Source organism: Chinchilla lanigera, unplaced genomic scaffold, assembly GCF_000276665.1.
Source record: "Chinchilla lanigera isolate Chin_1 unplaced genomic scaffold, ChiLan1.0 scaffold00018, whole genome shotgun sequence".
NCBI classification, from domain to species: Eukaryota; Metazoa; Chordata; class Mammalia; order Rodentia; family Chinchillidae; genus Chinchilla; species Chinchilla lanigera.
In genome coordinates this window covers 13,238,780-13,258,893 of record NW_004955419.1, presented here as the reverse complement: position 1 = coordinate 13,258,893, position 20,114 = coordinate 13,238,780, and the positions used below count along the sequence as shown (strand labels likewise).

The 20,114-nt window shown below is 55.7% G+C and overlaps 1 protein-coding gene across 1 annotated transcript in view; it reads right to left on the bottom strand.

The window, feature by feature from the left end:
• Window positions 1-20,114, bottom strand: part of Akna (AT-hook transcription factor) — a gene marked incomplete in the record, with an annotated part of 43,230 nt that overhangs the window by 2,396 nt on the left and 20,720 nt on the right. Inside the window, 15 exon segments of the mRNA XM_005382635.2 lie at window positions 2,635-2,827; window positions 3,024-3,137; window positions 5,075-5,170; window positions 6,499-6,645; window positions 7,154-7,269; window positions 7,880-8,056; window positions 10,579-10,741; window positions 12,129-12,334; window positions 13,165-13,271; window positions 14,093-14,300; window positions 15,302-15,535; window positions 15,637-15,788; window positions 16,653-16,866; window positions 17,348-17,487; window positions 19,733-19,792. Coding sequence (XP_005382692.2) covers window positions 2,635-2,827; window positions 3,024-3,137; window positions 5,075-5,170; window positions 6,499-6,645; window positions 7,154-7,269; window positions 7,880-8,056; window positions 10,579-10,741; window positions 12,129-12,334; window positions 13,165-13,271; window positions 14,093-14,300; window positions 15,302-15,535; window positions 15,637-15,788; window positions 16,653-16,866; window positions 17,348-17,487; window positions 19,733-19,792 — 2,327 coding nt within the window.

The following is a 20,114-nucleotide window of genomic DNA, read 5'->3' as shown; positions in this document are numbered from 1 at the left end:
TCTCTCTCTCTCTCTCTCTCTCCCTCTCTCTCTCTCTCTCTCTCTCTCTCTCTCTCTCTCTCGGTGTGTGCGAGAGACCTCCACAGTTATTTCTCTGAAGAAGGACAAATGGCCACTAATCCCACAAAAGAGTGGGTCACCCCATGTGCCATCAGGAAAATACAAATCAAAGTCATGTGGGATCCCCTCACACACTTCACACCCACCAACATGGAAACAATTTAAAGACAGCAGCAAGCGTTGGCCAGAATGTGCAGCAACTGGAACCCTCGTCCCCTGCTGGAAAGACGTCCATGGTGGCTGCTTTGGGAAGGGCCTGGGTTTCCCCCATCTTCAGTACCCACACACCAGTTGCCACCTATGCGCCAGTTGATACCATAGCCTCATTTTGCAGAGGAGCGTGAAGCTGGGAGGGGCGGAGCGAGCCTGGAGACGGTAGGAGGTGCTGGCTGGAGCAGCTCAGGCCTCGCAAGCAGCCCCAGTCCTGGTTACTGTGCTTGGGCAGCCAGGGTCCCCTCTACAAGACGCATCCCTTTTAAAGTCTCCCTATTCAGCTACCTCCCAGACACAGCGAATGGAAGAGTTCAGGGAAAAGGCCTTGGGCTGCCAGATCATGGTAAGTGCTCTGGAACTGTGAGCGACAAAAGCCCGAGGTCACAGCCGGAAGGGGCAGCGGTGGATTCACCCCCACACCTGACTCTCCCAGCATCTGGAACAAACACTAATTAGTAAGCAGCCTGTGCAAATGAATAGCTCCACACTGAACGAATTGATCTCTCGAATCCAATGATCAGCAACCCACCTTCTCACTCAGGGAGTGTCCCATATCCCCCTGCCTTCTGTTCACTAGATGACCAACTTGGTTTGAACAGCCCCTAAATCCCCGCTAGGGCAGAAACTTTAAAAAAAAAAAAAAAAACCCTTTGGGCTACACTCTGCTGCAGGGGCCATACAGCGGCTGGCCTGCAGGTGGCAGCACAAGCCCACTGAGCTTTCCAAACCACACAGACCCCAGCCACTGAGCATGCTCCGACTGCGGACCTCAGGAGGAAGCCCAGAGCGCCGGCAGTCCAGGTTCTGGCGGCATTGCAGTCACTGTGGCTTCCAGCCACCTTCTGTGGACTGTGGGCTTCCGGAGCATTAGTTCATTGAATTCTCAACACGACCCATTTCCCAGAGGAGGAAACAGGCAGAAAGGGGCAAAGTGACCTGCTCAGGGATATTTAACCACTGCTGGCCACTAAAACCTTTCCCACAGCACCCCCAGGCCTGGAGACAGCAAGCTGCTTCATGCTTCCATGAGGCCCGCAAGGATGGGGCCCACGCAGCAGTGCAGGAGCCCAGCGCTCCCACGGGGCCGTCAAACTCCAGGCCCGCCCTGCAGCCGGCCAGTGGGAACAAGGGTGGCGTTCGCACCATGTGTCGGGCCTGGATGTTCCCATCCTTGCTGCAGCGGAGAGTGCCCTGGGGACCTGCCCAGGCTGGCCGTGAGCTGCACTCCGGCTGGGGCCCCTCCTGGAGGCCAGGGCTGGGCAGTGCGTGCCCTGGGCCTCTGCTCCTGAGCCCCTGCCCTCCCGCGGCTCTGACCCAGGCTGCCCGCAGTGCCGGCATCGGAGGCATCAGCCCGAACTGACTTATTTGACAGTGGGGGACACCGAGGCAGGGAACTAGCTGATGACAACTGGGACAAGAAAACAGGTGTCCTGATGCCACGATGCAGGCTTCTTTTCCTTGCACGATCCTGCCATGGCGAAGTCACATTTAATTCATTTTTCTTCCCAATTCCTGCTTATCCAGCAATGAGCTCGAGCTGGTGCCACGCAGCAGACTCAGTCATTGTCCCAGGGCAGCCCTGCCCTGCTCCTGGCTTCATCCCAGGGCAGAGACCACACCCCCCGTGCACAGAAAGGAAATGAGGCTGAGAGGGCCCACCCGGCCAGTGCACCCCCAACCTGTCAGAGTACGGGAGACAGGGCCAGTCTGAGCCACTGCCACAGCCATAAGGGCCTGTGGAGAGTGACAAGCTGTAGGGAGACCCAGGGAGGGACTCTGGGCTAGAGAAGACTTCACATACAAACCGAGGACACTGAAATAACTATGGACTTCACAATCCTGACACTCTTGTAGCCACTCAACAAACCCAACAATGTATTAATGTTGGCTTGCTAATGGTGACACATGTACCATATGGATGCAGGATATTAGTAACTGTGTGGACAAAGTGTTGCCTTTAGAAGCTCTCTGTATTATCTGCTCAATGTTCCTAAATCCAGACCTGCTCCAAAAGAGAAAGTCTACTAAAAAAAAATGGGGGTTCTCAGTACATGCTTACCATGAGGAAGTGGAAGATGCTTGGGGTTCTAGGTCCCCAGGAAGACATAAGTTCCGAGGGGGCAGGTCCTTCTGGCAGTTTCCTACAGTGTAGGTTCCTTAGAGTAGAGCAATCTCGCTGTTACAGAGAGTACTTGGAGTTTGTTGAATGACTATAAGAGTTTCGGGCTTGGCTGCATGTTATCCACACAGGCTAACTCACAGAGCATACTGCGCCTGCCTGCTCCACCCCGACACATGTAGGAATGCCAGTGCTTTCAGCAATTCAAACATAGGGCTGAATAGTTGGGAGGAAAAACTTACACTGTGGCTGGAAGGTAAGGCATGATGGGCACGGAGGAGATGTAGGTAAAGGCTGGAGGAGCTGGTGCTGGGGGTGCAGCTGCCAGGTACCACAGTCCAGGGGGTGGCCGTGCCGGGGAGCCTGCCTGCTTGCTCCTCTGCCTGGGGCTGGAAGCTGGAGGTGCGTCTCTCCGAGCGGCTGCCTTGTCTGCGCCTGCCAGGGAGGCAAAGCCACAGAGACATGGTCTGAGCGCGTGGGCAGGGCGGACAGAGAATGGTGGGTGCCCCAGCACCCGGCCCCTGATGGGTGGTGACCCCTCTGCTCATCTGCCACGCCCCAGCTGGACTGGCCAGGCCCCCAAGCCAAGCTGGGATCCGGCCGAGAGCAGGCTCCAAGCACTTGTCCCTACCAGAGGTGGCTGAGCTTGGACCGTCTCCCTCTGGAAGGGACCCTCCTTGGCCGCACAGGGGACATCGGAGGGTGTCAGTGGCAGACCGGCGCAGTGGGTCTTGGGCAGCAGCTCCTGGAAGAGAGATCAGAAGAGGGTTCCGTCTGCAGCATCAGGCCTAAGCCCCCACACCCCTACCAGGCCCTCAGAGCACTGAGATCTCCTTGGGAGCTGCGGCAGAGGGGACTGCTGCCTGCTTCCCCCCAGGGCACTATACTGATGCCAGCCTTGATGGCGGAAGATGGCACTGAACGAGCTCACTCTCTACTGAGGGCCTTTGTGCATTATTTTATCAAATCCCACTGGCCACTGGGCTGGCTGCTCTGCTCACTCCCTATTCCAAGGTGGAGAAACGGAGGCTCCAAGAGTGTTATGGCTTAGATCTAGACTGTCCCCTGACAGCTTCATGTGCTCAGAGTTGGCACTTTTGTAAGATGACTGAAGGGGTGCTGGACTCATCAGTGTTGTGGTTGAGTTTATTGCTAAATGTACTGTCAGGCAGCGGGGCTGGGTTGGAGGAGGAGTGTCCCTGGGCTGAGCCTCTGGCGGGTGTGTCTGCCTCCCTAGCTGCTGCTTTCCCTCTTTGCTTCCTGGCCGCCATGAGGTGAGCAGTTTTCATCCACTGCACACTGCACCATGATGCTTCTGCCACGGAGCCAGCTGCCCATGGACCAAATCCCCCACAACTGTGAGCCAAATATTAGTACCAGAGAAATGGGCTCTCTGCTGTGACTGCACCTGACCGTGTAGTTCAGAAGCCTTTGGAACTGCCTTGTGGGGAGAGTTTGAAAAGGGTTGGAGGTAGAGGTGAGAAAAGCTGTGGAATGCTTGAAACAGAACTTGCTGAGAGATGCTAGTCAGAGCTCAGAAGACCAGAATACTGATAGGAATGAGGCCAGTAAAGGCCAGGTTCATGAGGTTCCAGGGCTCTGCCGGCAGTAAGAATAGAGGCCATGTGTGCTGTGGCAGAAAAGTTGTCTACATTTTGCCAATGTCCTGAGAATTTGCAGGAGACTAAGATTAAGGGTAATATTAATTAATTAATTAATTAATCTGGTGGAGGACATGTCAAGAGAGCTCAACATTTAGCCTGTGGCATAGGTGCTAGTGGCTTCTTTTAGCCATATTTATAGTGAGGACCAGAGCAAAGGCAGAACATAAAAATTTGGCCCACAAGGAACCGTGTGTAAAGACAAGTGAGTATACACAGACATGGTAGCTAAGCATCAGGGCTCTGCAGTATGAAGACCTGGATTCAAACCTTGCCTCTCTCATGTACTTAATCTCTCCAAGCCTCAGTTACAAAATGGACATAATAGTAACACTTCATAGCGGGCTGGGGATTTAGCTCAGCAGCACAGTGCCTGCCTGGCAAGCGCAAGGTCGTGAGTTCGACTCCCGGTACTGGAAAAAAAAAAAAAAAAAAAAAAAAAAAAGTAACAGTTCATAAAAATGTGACCATTAACACAGATAAAACCCTTGGCATGATTCCCTGTGTACAGTAGGAGCCTAATAAATTGCAGTTTCCTTATTATCATTGCTGCTGCTTGAAAAGGCCTCAGAGACTCTCCCAACCTTCTCATTTTGGATGAGAACTTGAGGCTCAGAGAAGTCAAGAACTGGCCTAAGATCACACAGCAATTCAGTGGCAGAAGTGGGATCAGAAAACAGGGCCTGGGTTCTCAGGCCACTGCTCTCCCACCACTTGTCACTGCTGGGTACTGGGGGAAGGACAAGAAGTGGAGGAAACAGAGGGGAGATGAGGCACTGTCACTCTTGCAGCTGCCCTGCTGGTGCCCCATCCACCCACCAGGAACTCAGGAAGCCCTTAAATGATGGACAGCAGGTCCAGGTAGCAGCCTCTGGAGCAGGAGGTGGTGCAGGACAGGGCTGGCTGAGCTCAGTAAAGCCCATTTCTCTCGTCTGTGCCTCTGACAACCTGGGCAGGGCCGGCTATACAGCGCCCCCTAGAGAGCAGCTACAGCCTCAGTCACCCCATCTCCACCCCTTACCTGTGTCCTGGGTCCTAACGGGCTGGCAGTGGGCACAGGAGGCTGAGCTGCTGCCTCTCAGGATGGCCTTAGAGGACGGGACATGGTACTTCTGGCCTGGGTGGGGGGGCGGGTGGGGACAAAAGCCATGAGCATCCGTCCCCGTGAAGATGCAGAGCCAGGGAGGATCCTGGCTTCACAATCACACTCTTCCTCCTCCCCTAATAGTCACTCCCCATCTGTCTCTCATGTGCAGCCATGAGCATACACATACCATGCAAGCTCACACACATGCACGCGAGTGTACACGTATGCACATGCGTAAAACACACGCACTGTTTACTGCGAGCTTTCTGCAGACTCTGGGCCTAGAAGCAGCTGCGGAGCGCTTCCCAACAAGGAAGCGATCCACACACACCGCCAGCCAAACCAGGATGTAAACTGGAGGTCGTGGCAAAGGGGGACACTCTTCCAGACCCCAATGCACTGACGGGGATCTGAGTGGCTCGGGCCAGGGGTCCATGGGTTTGTTTACTCCCTGCGCTCTGGGTGGCTGTGAAAGTGGGGACATCATGGCACCAGGCTCCTAGGCTTGTGGGAAGGATTCATGGGATAATATCTGTGGGGTCACATCCTGTGCCTGGCAGATGGAAAACCCTCGATGCCACGAAAAAGCTCTTGGGCCCTGAACAAATCCTGCTCCTCCTGCCCTCAAGTTTCCACGACCTAAGCCACTGCGAGAAGATGCCTGATCGTTTTCCTCCCTGAACTGGGTGCTGTGCTGGGTGGTCCCAGTTTCTGCTGCATGTGGCTCTGGAGCCCTGCACTGCTGGCTGCCCTCACTGGGACTACTTAGCCTCTGTTGTCTACTTCGTGACACATTCCAGATGAGCCTCCCTTCCTGCCTCATTCCCAGCATGCAGGGGAGCTGTGGACAGCCGCCCTCCTCGCTCGGAGAGGTGCTGGTGACAGCCACACCGCACTTACTGTCGTTACTTGTCATCGCCTCTGCCGGCAGTCAGTTTCACCCAGGTGGAAACCAAGTGTGCACTTTTTCAATGTTAAGCACTTAAAAGTGCTACTAGGTGCCACTGCGGGCCATACTCAGGTAAAGCCAGGTTCCGGGTCATGGAAAAGGTCAGCTGCTGGGAGCTGCAACCTGAGGCTAAGCAAGATGCAAAGATTGCAACGTTCCGTGTTCACCCAGGCCCGGCAGCGTAGTTCGTGTGCCTGACTGGCTGAGCAAATGGGTTAGGTTCTCCCGGAGCCAAGTCTGCCCATAATGAATGAAAACGCAGGTGTCCAGGTACACAGAGCCCCGGCCTGACATTCCTCCCATCACGGACACCAGGTCTCAGTGGCCCACTGCCTACACGGCAAAGTGTGCCATGGCAGAGGAGGCCCCTGGGCGCTGCTCCCACTCCCGCCACCCCCTCCTGGCCCACCTGTGTACTGGCCCTGGAAAGAGACCCTGTCTGGCCGTCTGGTACTGCTTGTTCCTCTCGTGCTGTCCAGAGCCGTGTGGGGACTGTCCTCGGAGGTCCTGATCTTCCCAGATGGCAGTTGGGGGGAGGAGGGTTCAGATTCCGAACCTGGGGTGGAGAGAGAGCAGCTTCAGAGTGGGTGGAGTGGAGGGCGCACAGCTTGGGGCATGAGCCATGGCAGGTTCGAGCTCTAGGACGATGTCCTCCTCCTTACTGGGGATTTGCTTCCTGGGAATACAGCCCATACCTCCAGCTAGCAATCTCTCGAACCCCTCAGCAGGGGGACAGCCTGGCCCAGGACAGTGAGCAGAGCTGGGGTCAACCTGCAGGGAGTCTGGGGCCACACCATCTGTCAAGTCTGGGTGCTCTTTGGGGCTCAGTGTCCTCATCTGCAGGTGGTGGACCACCGAGGCGCATATCCTAAGCCCTGCAGACAGCGGGCGTGTGACACACAGTGGCTACTACTAGAAGTGCATCATGTCTCAGTATATGCCAGTGGCTCGCAAAGTACCACCACCGCCTTCTGATCTGCAAGGCTGCTGCTGGGCTCCCCGGCCACTGAGCTTGCACGCCCTTCACGGCCTCTGGAAGTCAGTTCCGGCCGGCAGTTACTTACTCAGGGACAGTCGGGGTACCTCCCGAGGCACAGAGGAGGACCGGGTACGTTGTCTGCTTGCAGACCAAGCTCGCTGTGTACCTTCGGGCTCTCTGGACAACCTCTCTGTAGATTTACTAGCAACAGGGAAGAGAGACAGTGTCACTGGGTGAGAGTCCATGCAGCCTTCATATGAGCCATGAAAAGGCCAACCTAGAGAAGTGCTTGTGACACAGTGGGAGGAAGAGCACGCAGAGGTCAAACCAGACTTGAGCCAGTCTCATGGGTAATGGCTCTGGGCCTCTCTGACCCTCAGTTTCCTCATCTGTCAAATGGGGATGAGAAAAACAATGACTATAGAGGATGACTAGAAAGATTAATGGGATAATATTTATAAAACTCTTAACTCAGGACCCTCCATCAAAACACTCAGAAGAAGTGATCTGACTTTCCAAGTCATCTTCACAAATGAATGGCTACTGACCAAGTGTGTGAGCAACCCGCAGAAGGTCTCGCTCTGCAGTTAGGAAGGTGATTCTGGAATATTCTTTGTCTAATGCTTTATTATGAACACGTGACTTTAGATGTTCTTTTATGCATCAAGTACTACATAGCAGAAAAACAGAGTGAATAAATGATGGAGTGAATGCATGACAGCGTAGTGGCAGCGGTTGAGCCTGGCGGCTGCAGGGAGCCAGGGGCCACTCTGTCTTCTACAGCCACCGCCAGGGCATAGAGGTCACCCACCTGCTCCCATGAGAGCCCCAGGTGGCTGAAGAGTTGGTAGGTTGGTCCTGGGTCCAGGTAGGACGGTCAAAGGCAGATGCCCGCTGTGCTGGGTTGTGCTGGGGAGGCTGTTGCAGGCTGTCTTCCAGCCGCAGACGGAGCCGCGACACCTCTGCTTGCAGCTCGAGGATCGCCTGGCTGGGGTGGGGGAGGGGACAGAAGCACAGAACAGATGGGTAAGGAGCAGAGCCACAGAGACCTGAGAGCTTCCCAGATGCAGAGGCCTCCACCATGCTGCAGCGGGCACAGGCTCAACCTCTGCCGCCCAGTGATTCTGGGACTGTGCTGTTCGCCTACAGTACACGTCTTGACACCTGAGTTCAGTCCGTGTGCCTTCCGTGAGCACCTGGGAACCTTCCTTTGAAGACAGCCTTCCCAACAGGCAGGAAACACCGTGATGAATTCCCAAGACGCAGATGAGGGTGCACCGGCTAATCATCCACTTGAAACTCTCCATGCTGACTGCCCCGCCCTGGGCCATCTTCTCTCGCTCTGCCTTTCTCCTAGGGAACCCTGATGAAGCGGCTGGGCCTGGCCCCTCTGCCCTTGCTTAGACCCTTTCTTGGCCTCCCTTTCTACTGTTCAGCTCTCCACTCCTGGCAGAAGACGCTCACCTGTGTCCCCAGCCCTGAGCCACTGGCAAGCAGGGACCAGGTTTCCCTACCTCCTGTCCCCAGAGACCCGTGCTCCTCACAGGTCCTGGCAGCATTACTGAACCAGAGCCGGCTGTAAGAGGGAGCAGGGTAATGGGTGTGTGTGGAGCACAGGCAAGAAGATGGGGAGCTTCCAGCACTATGGGACTGAGGGCGGGACAGGCAGGGTGCTGCGTGACCCTGTGAGGCCCCCAAACTTAGCCCAACTTCTTGTTCACAAGGCTGGGGAGCAGTCCTGACTCAGTCCCTGCACTGCTGGGGTCACCCTGTAGACCCTGTCAGCACCATGGTGGATAATGCCACCCAGACATCCTGCCTGCAAGATGCCCTCCCATGGCCCAGCCAGCCCCCGTGGGCTGCTGTGGGCTCTGAATCCACTCCACAGTGGCTTCCGGGGCTCCCCTTGGGGTCAGTTCTTGCCTGGTGCCACCTCCAGCATACATGGGCTGTCCGATGAGTGTACAGGAGGCATGGAGACCTGGCCCTGGCCCTGTAGCATGGCCTGTGTACAGAGGGAGTCGGTTTCCCTGGCAATCCCTAGGGTGACGCTTGTTGGGGCCTCGGGACACTCGTTAACCCCTGAGAGCCAGGGCTCTGGCTGCTGGCCGGGAACTTGGGATGCCCACTCGGGCTGGCAAGTGGGCATCACTGCCCCTCTCTGAGCTGTTTCCCAATCTGCCTAACTTTAACTCTTTAGTCCCTGAGTCCCAGCTCACACTGAGACTCATCGTTCCCTGCAAACTTGCTCCCCCACTCTGCCCAAGGCATGAGCAGCCAGCTGACTTCCCGGCGGGAGCTGGAGTCCTTCTAGATCCTTCTCCTCCCTGGATACCTCCGGGGCCATCCAGCTTCTCAGGGGGAGGGTGCTCCTTCTCTCACTGCCCCTTGGCCTCTCCTCGGCACTCCCTCAGATCTGTGTTTCTGCTGAGTGGTCAAAGAGTTCTTTCTAAAACCCAAACCCAACCCACTAAAACCCCTTGCCATGCTGGGGAGGAGACCGCACTCACGGAGCGTTCAGTAAGTGCTTGTCTGTACCAAGCTGCTGTTCCAAGCTGCATGCGTGGCATTCGAGGCCCTGTAAGGTCTCCCCTGGCTGCTTCCCTGCATTTCCGCTCAACATCCACCCCCTCACACTCAAGGATCACCTGTCATGAACAGCCGGCTCTTTGGAGGAGACAAGCGCTCTTGCTCGCTTGCTCCCAGGGCTCTGCACATGCTGGTCCCTCAGCAGTGCTCTTCTATGGCTCGTCCTTTCGTCTCTGCTGAGATTCCGTTTCCTCCTCCCCGAAGCCTCCAACCCTGTGCTTGCACAGCCGAGGCCTCTCCACCTCTCTCCTCATCAGGCAGGTGCACCGCCTGCTTGTCCCCTGTCTTGTTCCCAAGGTCAGGCATACACAGGCGAATGTGCCCTCACTGACGCCAGGGAGGCTGCCGGGCAGACACCGTCCCCTCGGACCAGTCCACCAAACACTGGCTGCTGGCCATGACCGTGCACATGGAAATGTGGCCGCAAAGGCCAAGGTGGACTCGGGTCCCACAAGCAGCCTCTCCAGGGAGCTGATAGCCCATCCTGAGATGGCACGGGGCTGACCATCTGCCTCCCTACTCATGTGCAATCGGAGAAGAGAGCAGGAGAGGGGAGAAGGCAGAAGGAAGAGGAGCAAAGGGAGCATGAAGGAACACTCTCTCTCTCTCTCTCTCTCTCTCTTTCTCTCTCTCTCTCAGTTGCTAGAGACAAAGAAGAACCAACTGTAGAACACAGATCCCTGGCAGCACAGGTGCACCTTGAAGGGAAATGTTGGAGGTAGGGGAGATCTAGCACCTCTGGGACATTTCCTGTTGGCTGGCGAAGTGTCCTCAAAGTCTGGCTCAGTGAGGTCCCGCAGGAATAGCTTTCATTTGGGAGGAAGGACACCTGGGTCCGCTCTTGGGTAAGCTGGGCGGGGCCACCTCCCTGTTCCACAGTCCCCTCTGCTCTGCTGTGTGAGTGTGAATTATGCGACTTACTCTCGCTCTGTTCTGGTGAGGAGGAGGTCGGGGCTGGTCTCTGCTGATCCGGGGGGTGGTGGGGCAGCCCCAGGGACCTGCGTGGGCTCGGGGTTGGTTGTCCTGCTGGGCAGGAGCTGTTCAGGAATCCTCTTGCGGCTCTGGAACTCCGAGCCAGGGACCCCTAGTGAGGCAGAGAGAGGCCAACGTGAGTTGAAGCAGAAAGTTCCCTCAAAGCTTCAAGATGAGACGTGGGGTGGGATGGCGGTGGGGTGAGGGATGAGGAGATGGTGCTCAGTTGGGGTCCCAAGTGCAGGTCCTGACCAGGCCGATGACCTCAAAAGCAGACATTCTGGTTTGTGCCAAGAGTGTGGGGTGCCCAGGTGCTTCAAGGACCTCCCCATCCCCGTTAGACCACAGACCCAAGTCTTCAGGACCCCATTCCTGCCACAGGAGGTCACTGCTCCTTGCGGTGGCACCCCCAGACTCTGTCACCACCTCAACACGTCATCCCGGGACTGGCTTCAGAACTCTGCCCCCTCTTTAGGTGCCTGCTTCTGGGGACAGCAAGAGACACTCCGAGCTCTCAGAGGACAGGCCAGAGACCAAACCGCCACGCTGGCCCAGGCACAGCAAAACGGCCTGTGGGTGCTCTGAGCACTGCGTAAGGGACAAACTCCTGATAGCCAGAAGGATCACAGCGAACCTCTAGAAAACCATGCAGAGTGCAAGAGCCGAGCCCAAGAGCTACACACTCTGCGATGCTGTTCATACGACACCCTTGAAACAACAAAATGGTAGCAGTGGAGCGCTTGCTGGGAAGGGTAGGGTGTGGGCAGGGAAAAGGAACTGAGAGGTCTGTATCTTGACTGAATGTCAACGGCTGGCTACGACACTGCCTACACTCTTGTCAGAGATATTATCACTGGGAGAAATGGGAGGCTGTGGGCTGTCCGTGCATTTATTTCCTCTTACAGCTGCACGCCAATCCACAGTTTTCTCAAGCAGTTCAACTAAGAGTCGTTTTAAATGTTGAATCTCAAAAAGAGGCAAAGCTAACTTGGGGTGTCCTGTTTGGGGGCGCAGGGACAGAAGACGCTGACCTTGCTGAGTCTTGGCCTGGATTCACTCTGTGAAAATTCACTGGTTTATGCTCTCTTCCGGATGTTTGTTTTATTTCAGGAAAAAGTTCGTGTGCATTTTTTAAAGGTAAAAGATCGAACTGCGGATAGATCGCATAGAGATGGAATGTGTTCACCATACAGTGTCTAATAACAAAAAGGAAGAGGCTGCCAAACATACACGTAGAACATGTGCCGTTTCTGTGCCATATGTAAACAAACACGCAAGGCTAGCGGTGTGGAAAATCCTTCACGGGTTTTTTTTTCTTTCCTTACTTTTTGTCCACCCTATCTGTAATTTTAGACTTTCCTGCATCAGCCTATATAGTACTTTGAATCCTAAGTGTAATGCCAGGTTTCCTGTTTCTCCATTTTTCCATCTCTGCAGTCTAGCTGGGCCAGGTCCTGGGTGACCCAGCTCCCAGCCGACTCAGACCCACCCCCACTCACCGGTTGCCACCCCCCGTTCCAGGTGGGAGGCAGCTGTCCCGTGCTGGGGGTGACCGCTTGTGCCGGAGAGGAGCCGTGGGGCTCGGTGCCTGGGGGTGCTGGGCCCAGCCTCTCTCCTGGGGACCGGAGCACCCCTGCTCTTTGAGTGGGAGTTTCCGTTGTGGGGCACAGATGTGGCGACACGCTGGGCTAATCTTCCCGGAGTGCTGGGGGACAAGGGAGGGACAGACATGTGGTCACACACAGAGGCCTTGGGTAGTGGTAGCTGGGGCTGAGCTTCCCCGAAGAGCAGGACCTCAGAGGACACGCCCCTGTGATACAGCATGTCCTTCAGAAACTGTAGCAGCGAACCTGAGAACTCATATACAGGAAATAATAAAGCTCCACTTGCTTTTTAGAAAACAAAGGGAGTTCCTTATCCTTTCTTGGTGCACACTGGGGTTTCCAGGCGGGGCTACCCAGGGGCCTGCGCCCCTTTTGGTGGCCTCCGGTCCACAGTGTGGCTGTATCACCCCAGCCTCGCCCACCTCTCACCTAGCCTCCCCCTCCCTCTGGGTCCCAGCCTGGTCCCCAGGGAGCCACCCTGCATCCCTCTGTCTTTGGCTTCTCTTCCCCCCACACTCCCATCCCTAGAGCTGACGTTCAGTCGCCCATTGGGCGTTCCTTTGCTCAGCTACTATGAATTTCCCGGTTTGTTGCTAATGGGCCAAGTGACTGCGCCATTCTTTTCCCCTCTGACCTTTGCTCTGCTCTACACAAAACATGGGGAAAAGGAGCCCTGGTCAAGGTGAAAGGAGGCCCCATGACCGCCCAGACCATTGACCTCCAGCCTGGGCCATCACAGACACTTTGATTCCCAGGCTATCCCAGGTGTGACACTGAAGGAATAGTACTTTTTTTTTTTTTTTTTTTTTGGGTTTTGGTTTTTCTCCGGTACCAGGAACCGAACTCACGATGTTGCGCTTGCCAGGCAGGCACTTTGCCACTGAGCTAAATCCCCAGCCCCCTGAAGGAATAGTATTGAGATCCAGGATACCTGAGGTGGGAGAGCCGGTGCTCGGGGGTCTGGGTGAGGGGCGACACTCGGCTGGTTTCTGAGCCCACGAAACCACTGTCTGTCTCGGGGGAGGCCATCCAGGGCTCCTGAAAGAGGCAGTGTGCCTTTAAGTGTGAGGAATGTGCCTAGGCACCTGGGAAGCCCCTCCCCCTCTCAAATCCTGGCCTGGCGTCACATTCCAGAGGCTCCCAGCTCCTGCAGGAGAAGGAAGCCTGGAAGTTAGACCTGGAGGCCCAGGGCCAGCACTGTCCCACACAGGGACCCACATACTGAGAGGACCCTGAGCAAGTCTGGCTGCCCTCAGTGGCTGACTGAGCCCTGGGAGAGATGAGTTCACCCATGAGGGGTGGAGAGAGCAGAGAGGTTTATTCCAGTGTTCTCTGGCAAAGCCTGGAATGCCGTGATCTCCCCTGCTCGAAGAAACGCTCAGACTGAATGTATTGGAAAGAAAACACACTAAATATGCACAGCAGGCCCTCTGGGTCCTACGCAAGATGGAGAGGGCTCAGCAGGAGACACAGGCACTGTCCCTGTCATCCTGGGCAGGGGTGCCGTGCAGGGGTCTTGTGCAGGGCTGGTCAGAACTATGGTGTGTGTGTGTGTGCATGTGCGTGTGTGTGCATTTTCCTAAGAGCCTAAGTGTGAACGATTGCTACTTGGTGGCGATTGGGATTTCCAGGCACAGAGAAAACAGCGAAGAGCCACAGCGCTCAAAGGAAGAACAAGAGTCCTGGCAGAGGACAGGCTGCATGGTACAGGGCATCCTGAAGGGCAGCACTGTGGCTGGTAGGGGCAGGAGCAGCAGCCCTTCTGAGAGAGGTCGGCACGTGACAAAGCCCAGAAACAGAGGGTTCATTAGGCCCAGGGAGAGGCCCTGAGGCTCTGAGCCCAGCCCAGGGGCACCAACCTGATGCAGAGTCTTCTGTGCGAGGTGCTCGGAGAGGCCACTCCCCTCCAGGCTGCTCAGGCTGCTCTGGTGAGATGCTTCAGCCTTGGTGCCTGCTGGGTTGCGGGGAGCTGCCTCAGTTTTACCCAAGCCTGGCAGGCGCCTGTGTCTTGCCTGGGAGGTCTGGAAACCTGGCGGCTTCCTGGAGACCGTCTGCTCCACATTCCCCCTGCAGGAAGGAGAAACACATCATCCCTGACAGCTGGCATGAGCCTCGGGCTCAGCCTGTCTTGTGATAAGACTTGGAGCCAGACACCCCTGGGTGCCCATCTCAGCTCTACTTCCTCTCAGCTGGGTGACCCCAGCCATGGCACTTCCCTTCTCTGGACCTCATTTTTCTAAACTGCAAAATGAAGATGGCAGCACAATCCTTTCCAGCCATGTACCAGAGCAGAACCCCGTGGAAACCGGAAGTGACATAGTGTTTCCCAGACTCTGGGCATCTGCGTGTCATCTTCCTACTTCCGCTGTCTGCATGGACTCCCAGTGGATTGAAAAGACTGCCACGTGTACCCTGGAGAGCCAGTATTTCATGTTACACATAGAAATGAACTTTAAAAATCAATACGAGCCGGGCGTAGTGGCTTATGCCTGTAATCCCAGCACTCGGGAGGCTGAGGCAGGTGGATCACTGTGAGTTCGAGGCCAGCCTAGGCTACAAAGTGAGCTCAAGGCCAGCCTGAACTGCATAGTGAAACCCTGCCTCAAAAAGACAAAAAAAAAAAAAAATCAATATGAGAAAAACAAGAGGCCGGTAGCATATTCTGGATAGATCCTGTTGCCTGCTCTAGGCTCTGGGCTGATGCCCCTTGTGGTTGGCCTTCGCCCATATCTCTGTCTCTGTCTGTCTTTGACTCTGTTTCTGTCCCCCAAAACAGGCCAAGTGAGGCGTTAAGGCATACTAGCACTAGCTGCAACTTTCTCTTTGACATCATCAGAGGTCAGAGAAGGAAAAGGAGAATAATCTATCTTCTGTGGTCTCTGTCCTGCTCCAAACCCTGTCCCAAGGCACTCAGGGGCACTTCAAGTGCTCTTGGTGGCCCGTGCCTCACTGTAGAATCGGGCCAGGCTGGACATGTCTGCATTGGGAAGAGCAGTCTAGTTCCCCTTGACGACTGTCATCCTGTGGCTTCAGGGTGGTGTGGGTCATGTGGGGGCTCAGTGACTTACTGGGGAGGGGCCCTGGGACTTCCCTCAGCCTGTGCTGGGTGCCGCCATGAGGGAACCCTGGTGGCTTCTGCTTTGCTTGAAGCTGAAGCTGGCCCGTTGTCTCCTAGCATGTGGTGATCCTCCTCCTCCTCCTCCCCTTCTTCCTCCTCCTCCTCGCCTTCCTCCTCCTTGCCCCGCTTTTCCTTCTCCTCTTCCACCTGCAGGGCTTCCGGGAGGGACTTCACGCTGAGATACCTGCAGAAAGAACAAAGAGGCTGTGGCCTCTGCCCAGGGGAACAGCTGAGCCCCAGATGCCCTGTGAGCAGACTGGGGCCTCCCTTGGGGTGGGAGCTCACCGCTCAAGGAGGCTGTGGAAGTCCTGCTCCATTCGCAGTTCCTTATGCCTGAGAGGGGCAGGGAGGTCTCTCCGGCTGAGCTCTGTCACGCTGCTGCCAGGGCTTCCTTCTCTGTCCATGTGCAGGAAGCCGGGGCTGGCGGCAGGCTGGGCCTGAGAGATGGGGCAGAGGTTAGGCATGGCTTGCTAGCACCCACCAGCATTCAGCTCATGCTGTAGGTTGCACAAGATCTCAGCCCGCCTCACCAGCCCACAACTCTTTCAGGGTGTGCAAATCACAGAGACCTGGCCATGTGATCTGCAGTACTGGCTGCCATGAATTGAAGACCTACTGTGTGCAGGCCCCAGATAGACATGACTTCTCCCCACTGCCACCTGACAGGAAACTGTGGCTCCAGCAATTTGTCCAAAGCCACATAGTAGCTCATCCCCACTGGCCCCTCAGTACTTCAGGTGAAAGCCTGGGAGCATCCGTGGCCCCTCCCTCTCCCTAGCCCTCCAGATCTAGTCATATGCACCTTCAAAACCTTGCTCCCTCTGCCCTGCCACCTCCCTTGCCCCAGACTGGTCTACAGATCTCCCATGACACTCCCTGCTGAAAACCCAAGAAGAGTTTAGGACCATGTCTGTGGCACACCCTCGATGCTACCCAGAGTCCCATGTCATGAGGCCCCTGCCTGCCTTCCCAGCCATATCTCAGACCATCAGCCCCCTCACTTGCCGTACACTGGCCACAGGGCCTTTTGCTGGGACAATTTCTTTGACCTCCCCACAACCCGTTCCTGTTGGCCTGCTTCTGTGCTCAGAGAAGCCTATAATTCTAGAGCACAGATCAAAATGATCATTACTCAACTGTGTAACTAGTTCAACTATTCAGAAAATCCCATGAGGGTGGAGGTCCCCTTCCCCACCTGTCCACATCCACCTGAATTCCCACCATGTGTCTCAGGGTTTGGTCTGCGGCACACATTTCAAAGTGGTCAAGTGGTAGCAGCCCACTGCTGTGGACAGAGGTACCTCCAGGTGCGGGGTCTGGACGGCTGGCGTGGACACGGATGTTTGTTCCGCAGGAGCAGCCAGGGGTGCTGGCGGGTGGTGGAAGGGTGTGACCGGGGTGCTGTCCAGGGCTGCGTCTGCCCCCGATGGCTCGGGCTCCTTCTGCGTCTGGTCGACATGGTCCTGCAGTTCCTCCAGGCGGATTCCCAGGTGATAAATCTCTGCCTCCAGCTCCCTGAATGGGCAAACATCAGCACCTAGGGCCCGGGGCAGCAGCAACACTGGGCAGACCCAGGAGACCGTGCCTCAGAGCAGCGGCCCTGGGCAACACCCATTTGGGGTCCACGTAAAGTCATCCTTTGCTGATGCTGAGAACTTGAAATAAACAAGATGAAGGAAAACTCTACTGGACTCAGGAGCCTTAGCCCTGATCACCTCTAGCATCCCCAGGCTGTGAGGCCCTAAGCAAATCTAGACCCTCTGCCTCCCTTTCCTCATTGTCTACCCAGAGGCTTCAGCTCTTATCTCCGAAGTGCCTTCTCATGGAAGTGCATAAAGGGACACAAATCTGAGCTTCCAGGTGTCCCACTGTTTGGGTGTGTTGCTAACCGGCAGGTGCTTTCTCTCTGCTCCCCTTGGGTACAAATTAGGAAGCAGCACTTTGCTCCTGGTGACTGTCCCATCTGTTCCCCTGCGCCTGCCTCCCCGGCAAGTACCTGCCAGGATCGAATTTCCGGGGTGTCGTCTGCTGGGAGTCCTGGGAGTCAGCAGGCTGGGGGGCAGAGGGTGGCTCCCTGCAGGCCATCAGGTACCCCTCCTCCAGTGCCGCGTGGGCAGCCCTCAGCCGCAGGAAGCCCTGGAACAGACAGGCCGGGAGCGCTGAGTGCCCAGCCCACAGCCCGGGCTGCAGGCACAGTGGACAGACAGCTCCTGGGGCGTGAGACTCAGTGGGACCCCCAGGGGATCGCGGTGGGGTTGGAAACCTCTGGATGCTGCCTGCCTTGGGTGAGCTCTCTGCCACCAGAATCGTATGGCAAAGGCAGGACTTAGAGCTTGGCACCAGCCCTTCCTGGGCAGACTGACAGGGACCAAATGCAGCATGGCAGTTGCTGTGTCAAAAAGATTTTCACCACGTCCCTATGAGCGAGTACTTAAGAGGCCCTGGATCTTCACTCACAATTTGCAAAACTGCGGCTTTGTAAAAATCAATCACGTCACTCTCTTCCCAAGTCCTTATACCCTAGAGACAGATGACGCTGCCACAGCACAGCCTCTGCCGGGTGACTAACACTGGCCACAGAGGCTCTGTGCTAAAGCACTCTGCATTTCTCCGTCTGCAGCCCAGTCCTAACCAGAGGGATACTTCCTCACCTTCACTCGGACCGGATGCAGCTGAGGCACAGAGAGGTTATTCAGGTCAGTGAAACTCTCACAGTATCGGCAAGTTCTACAGCCAAGTTTTGAACTCAGGTCCTGTGGCTCCAGAGCTCATGGTCCTAACAGTTATGCTAGGCCCCTGGTAAACGTGATCATAGTTAACCCATGGCTAAGGCACAGGAGGTGGGCTCAGTATCCCTGGCTTCCCATCCCCTCCCTCCTCAACTCAGGGCAGACCGAGGCCAAGGGCAGCCCAGAATCTAGTTCCTAGCCACGCGTGGTCTTTCAACAGCTCTCAGCCTCCCTGGATATGGGGGAAAGAAGTCAGAGAATGGACAATATGAATAACTTTTGTTGTTGTTTTTGGTCATTTGTGGCATTAGAGGGATCCGGAGGACATTACCCTAAGTGAAAGAAGATGAGCAGGAAAGGACAAATATCACATGCTCTCCCCTATAGGTGGAAGGTTAAAAAAAAGTCTGTCTCACAGAAGAGAATAAAATAGTGTGTTCCAGAGTCTGTGGTGGGAAAGGGAGGAGACAGACCGTGGGATCAAGCTACAGAGAGTAAATCCTAGTGGTCTATAGGCCGGGGGGAGATACAGTCCACAGCAACTTATTATAGTGTATAAAGAGCTAGAAGAGAGGCGGGTTTAGGCTCCCATAAAAAGTGATAAAAGCTTGGGGATTTATGCTTACTCTGCTTTGGTCATTACATGGTGTGCACATGTATCAAATGAGCACACTCTGCCCCACGATTATGGACAATTATCAGGTGCCAAGGAAAACTTTTTAAAAGGAATGATTTTGATCATCCATCTGCTCAATGCTACACATGACATGCATCAGGCTGTAGCTGGGAGATGTGTGTGACGTCCACCCAGCAGCCTAGGAAATATGCCACAGTGTCTCCTTACGAACCAGGGTCGTGCCTTGGCCGCTCCAGGCTTGAATCCCGTGTGTGCTCTGTGCCAGGCTGCCTGCTGGCTGGGTCCATCCATTTGGGGTGAGGATAAGAGATCTCCAAGTGGGAGGAGAGAGCTGGGGAATGGGAACTGCTCCAGGGAGTCCTTGCAGGGTCCCCTGACTCTGCCAACACCCGTGCCATCCCTGCCTTGGACCCTCACCCTCCAGCTTGAGAGCCCTACTTCCTCCTTCCTGGGACCCTGGAGGCAGCAGAAGGCTGTGTTGCATGTGTGTGGCTGTAGTTATTGGCAGTTCCGAAGTCCAGAGGGAAAAGAGCCAATCACAGGTGGACTAAGGGCCTCCTCCCCACAGTGGACCCTACTTTCCAAACTTTTGGCAACCACTTTTGTGACGGAAAGAAAGGGAGGGCTAAAAAAAAAAAAGCCCTTTTCTGGTGGCTAGAAGGCGGGGCCTTCAGCAGGGGCGGAGGTCACGACCCTGGAGCTGGGAGGCAGGCAGACCACCGCCTGGCCCGTGGGTTGCAGCAGCATCGTGGCTACCCAGGTAATGGCTGTAACTGCCTCGTGGGGCGGCACATGAAGTGCGCTCCATCCAGGGCTGACCGTCACTGCATCTGGCTCCCCACCATGAGGCTTCACGTGTGGGGCCGCTGTGATCTGGGGGTCGTGGCCTAGGAAGCTAAGTGGGAGCTGTCTGCGCTCCAGGGAACCGCTGAAGCCGGAGCCCTTGTCTGTCTCCTGCAGCTGGGGAGGCTTCCAGGACTCAGCTTTGGGACAGGTCTCCTGCATCAGGCGGTACCTTGAGTTGGTCTTGCGGGGGGAGCTGCCCCGCCTGCATCAGTCCCTCGAAGGATTCCACCTGGACACCAGGAGAGAAGGAAGCAGGCTGTGTTAACCTAGACCCTGGGTCCCACACTCAGCCACATTCATGTTTTGACACAAAGACCTGGGTCTGGCCTCATGGCTTTAGGGTGGGGGTTTCTGCTCAGTAGAGTGGGTGCTGGAAATGGGCTTTTCCCCTGGAAACCTTGGGAAGAGTCAAGGAAGTTATTAACAATAAAGCATACTCATCCCAAGCAGGAAGACCTGTAAGCAGGGGAGCAGGCAGAAATGGCCTGAAATGCTCACCCAAGGAATAGTATGCAGCCACCAACAAAAGCAAGGCAAAGCAGGTGTTCTCA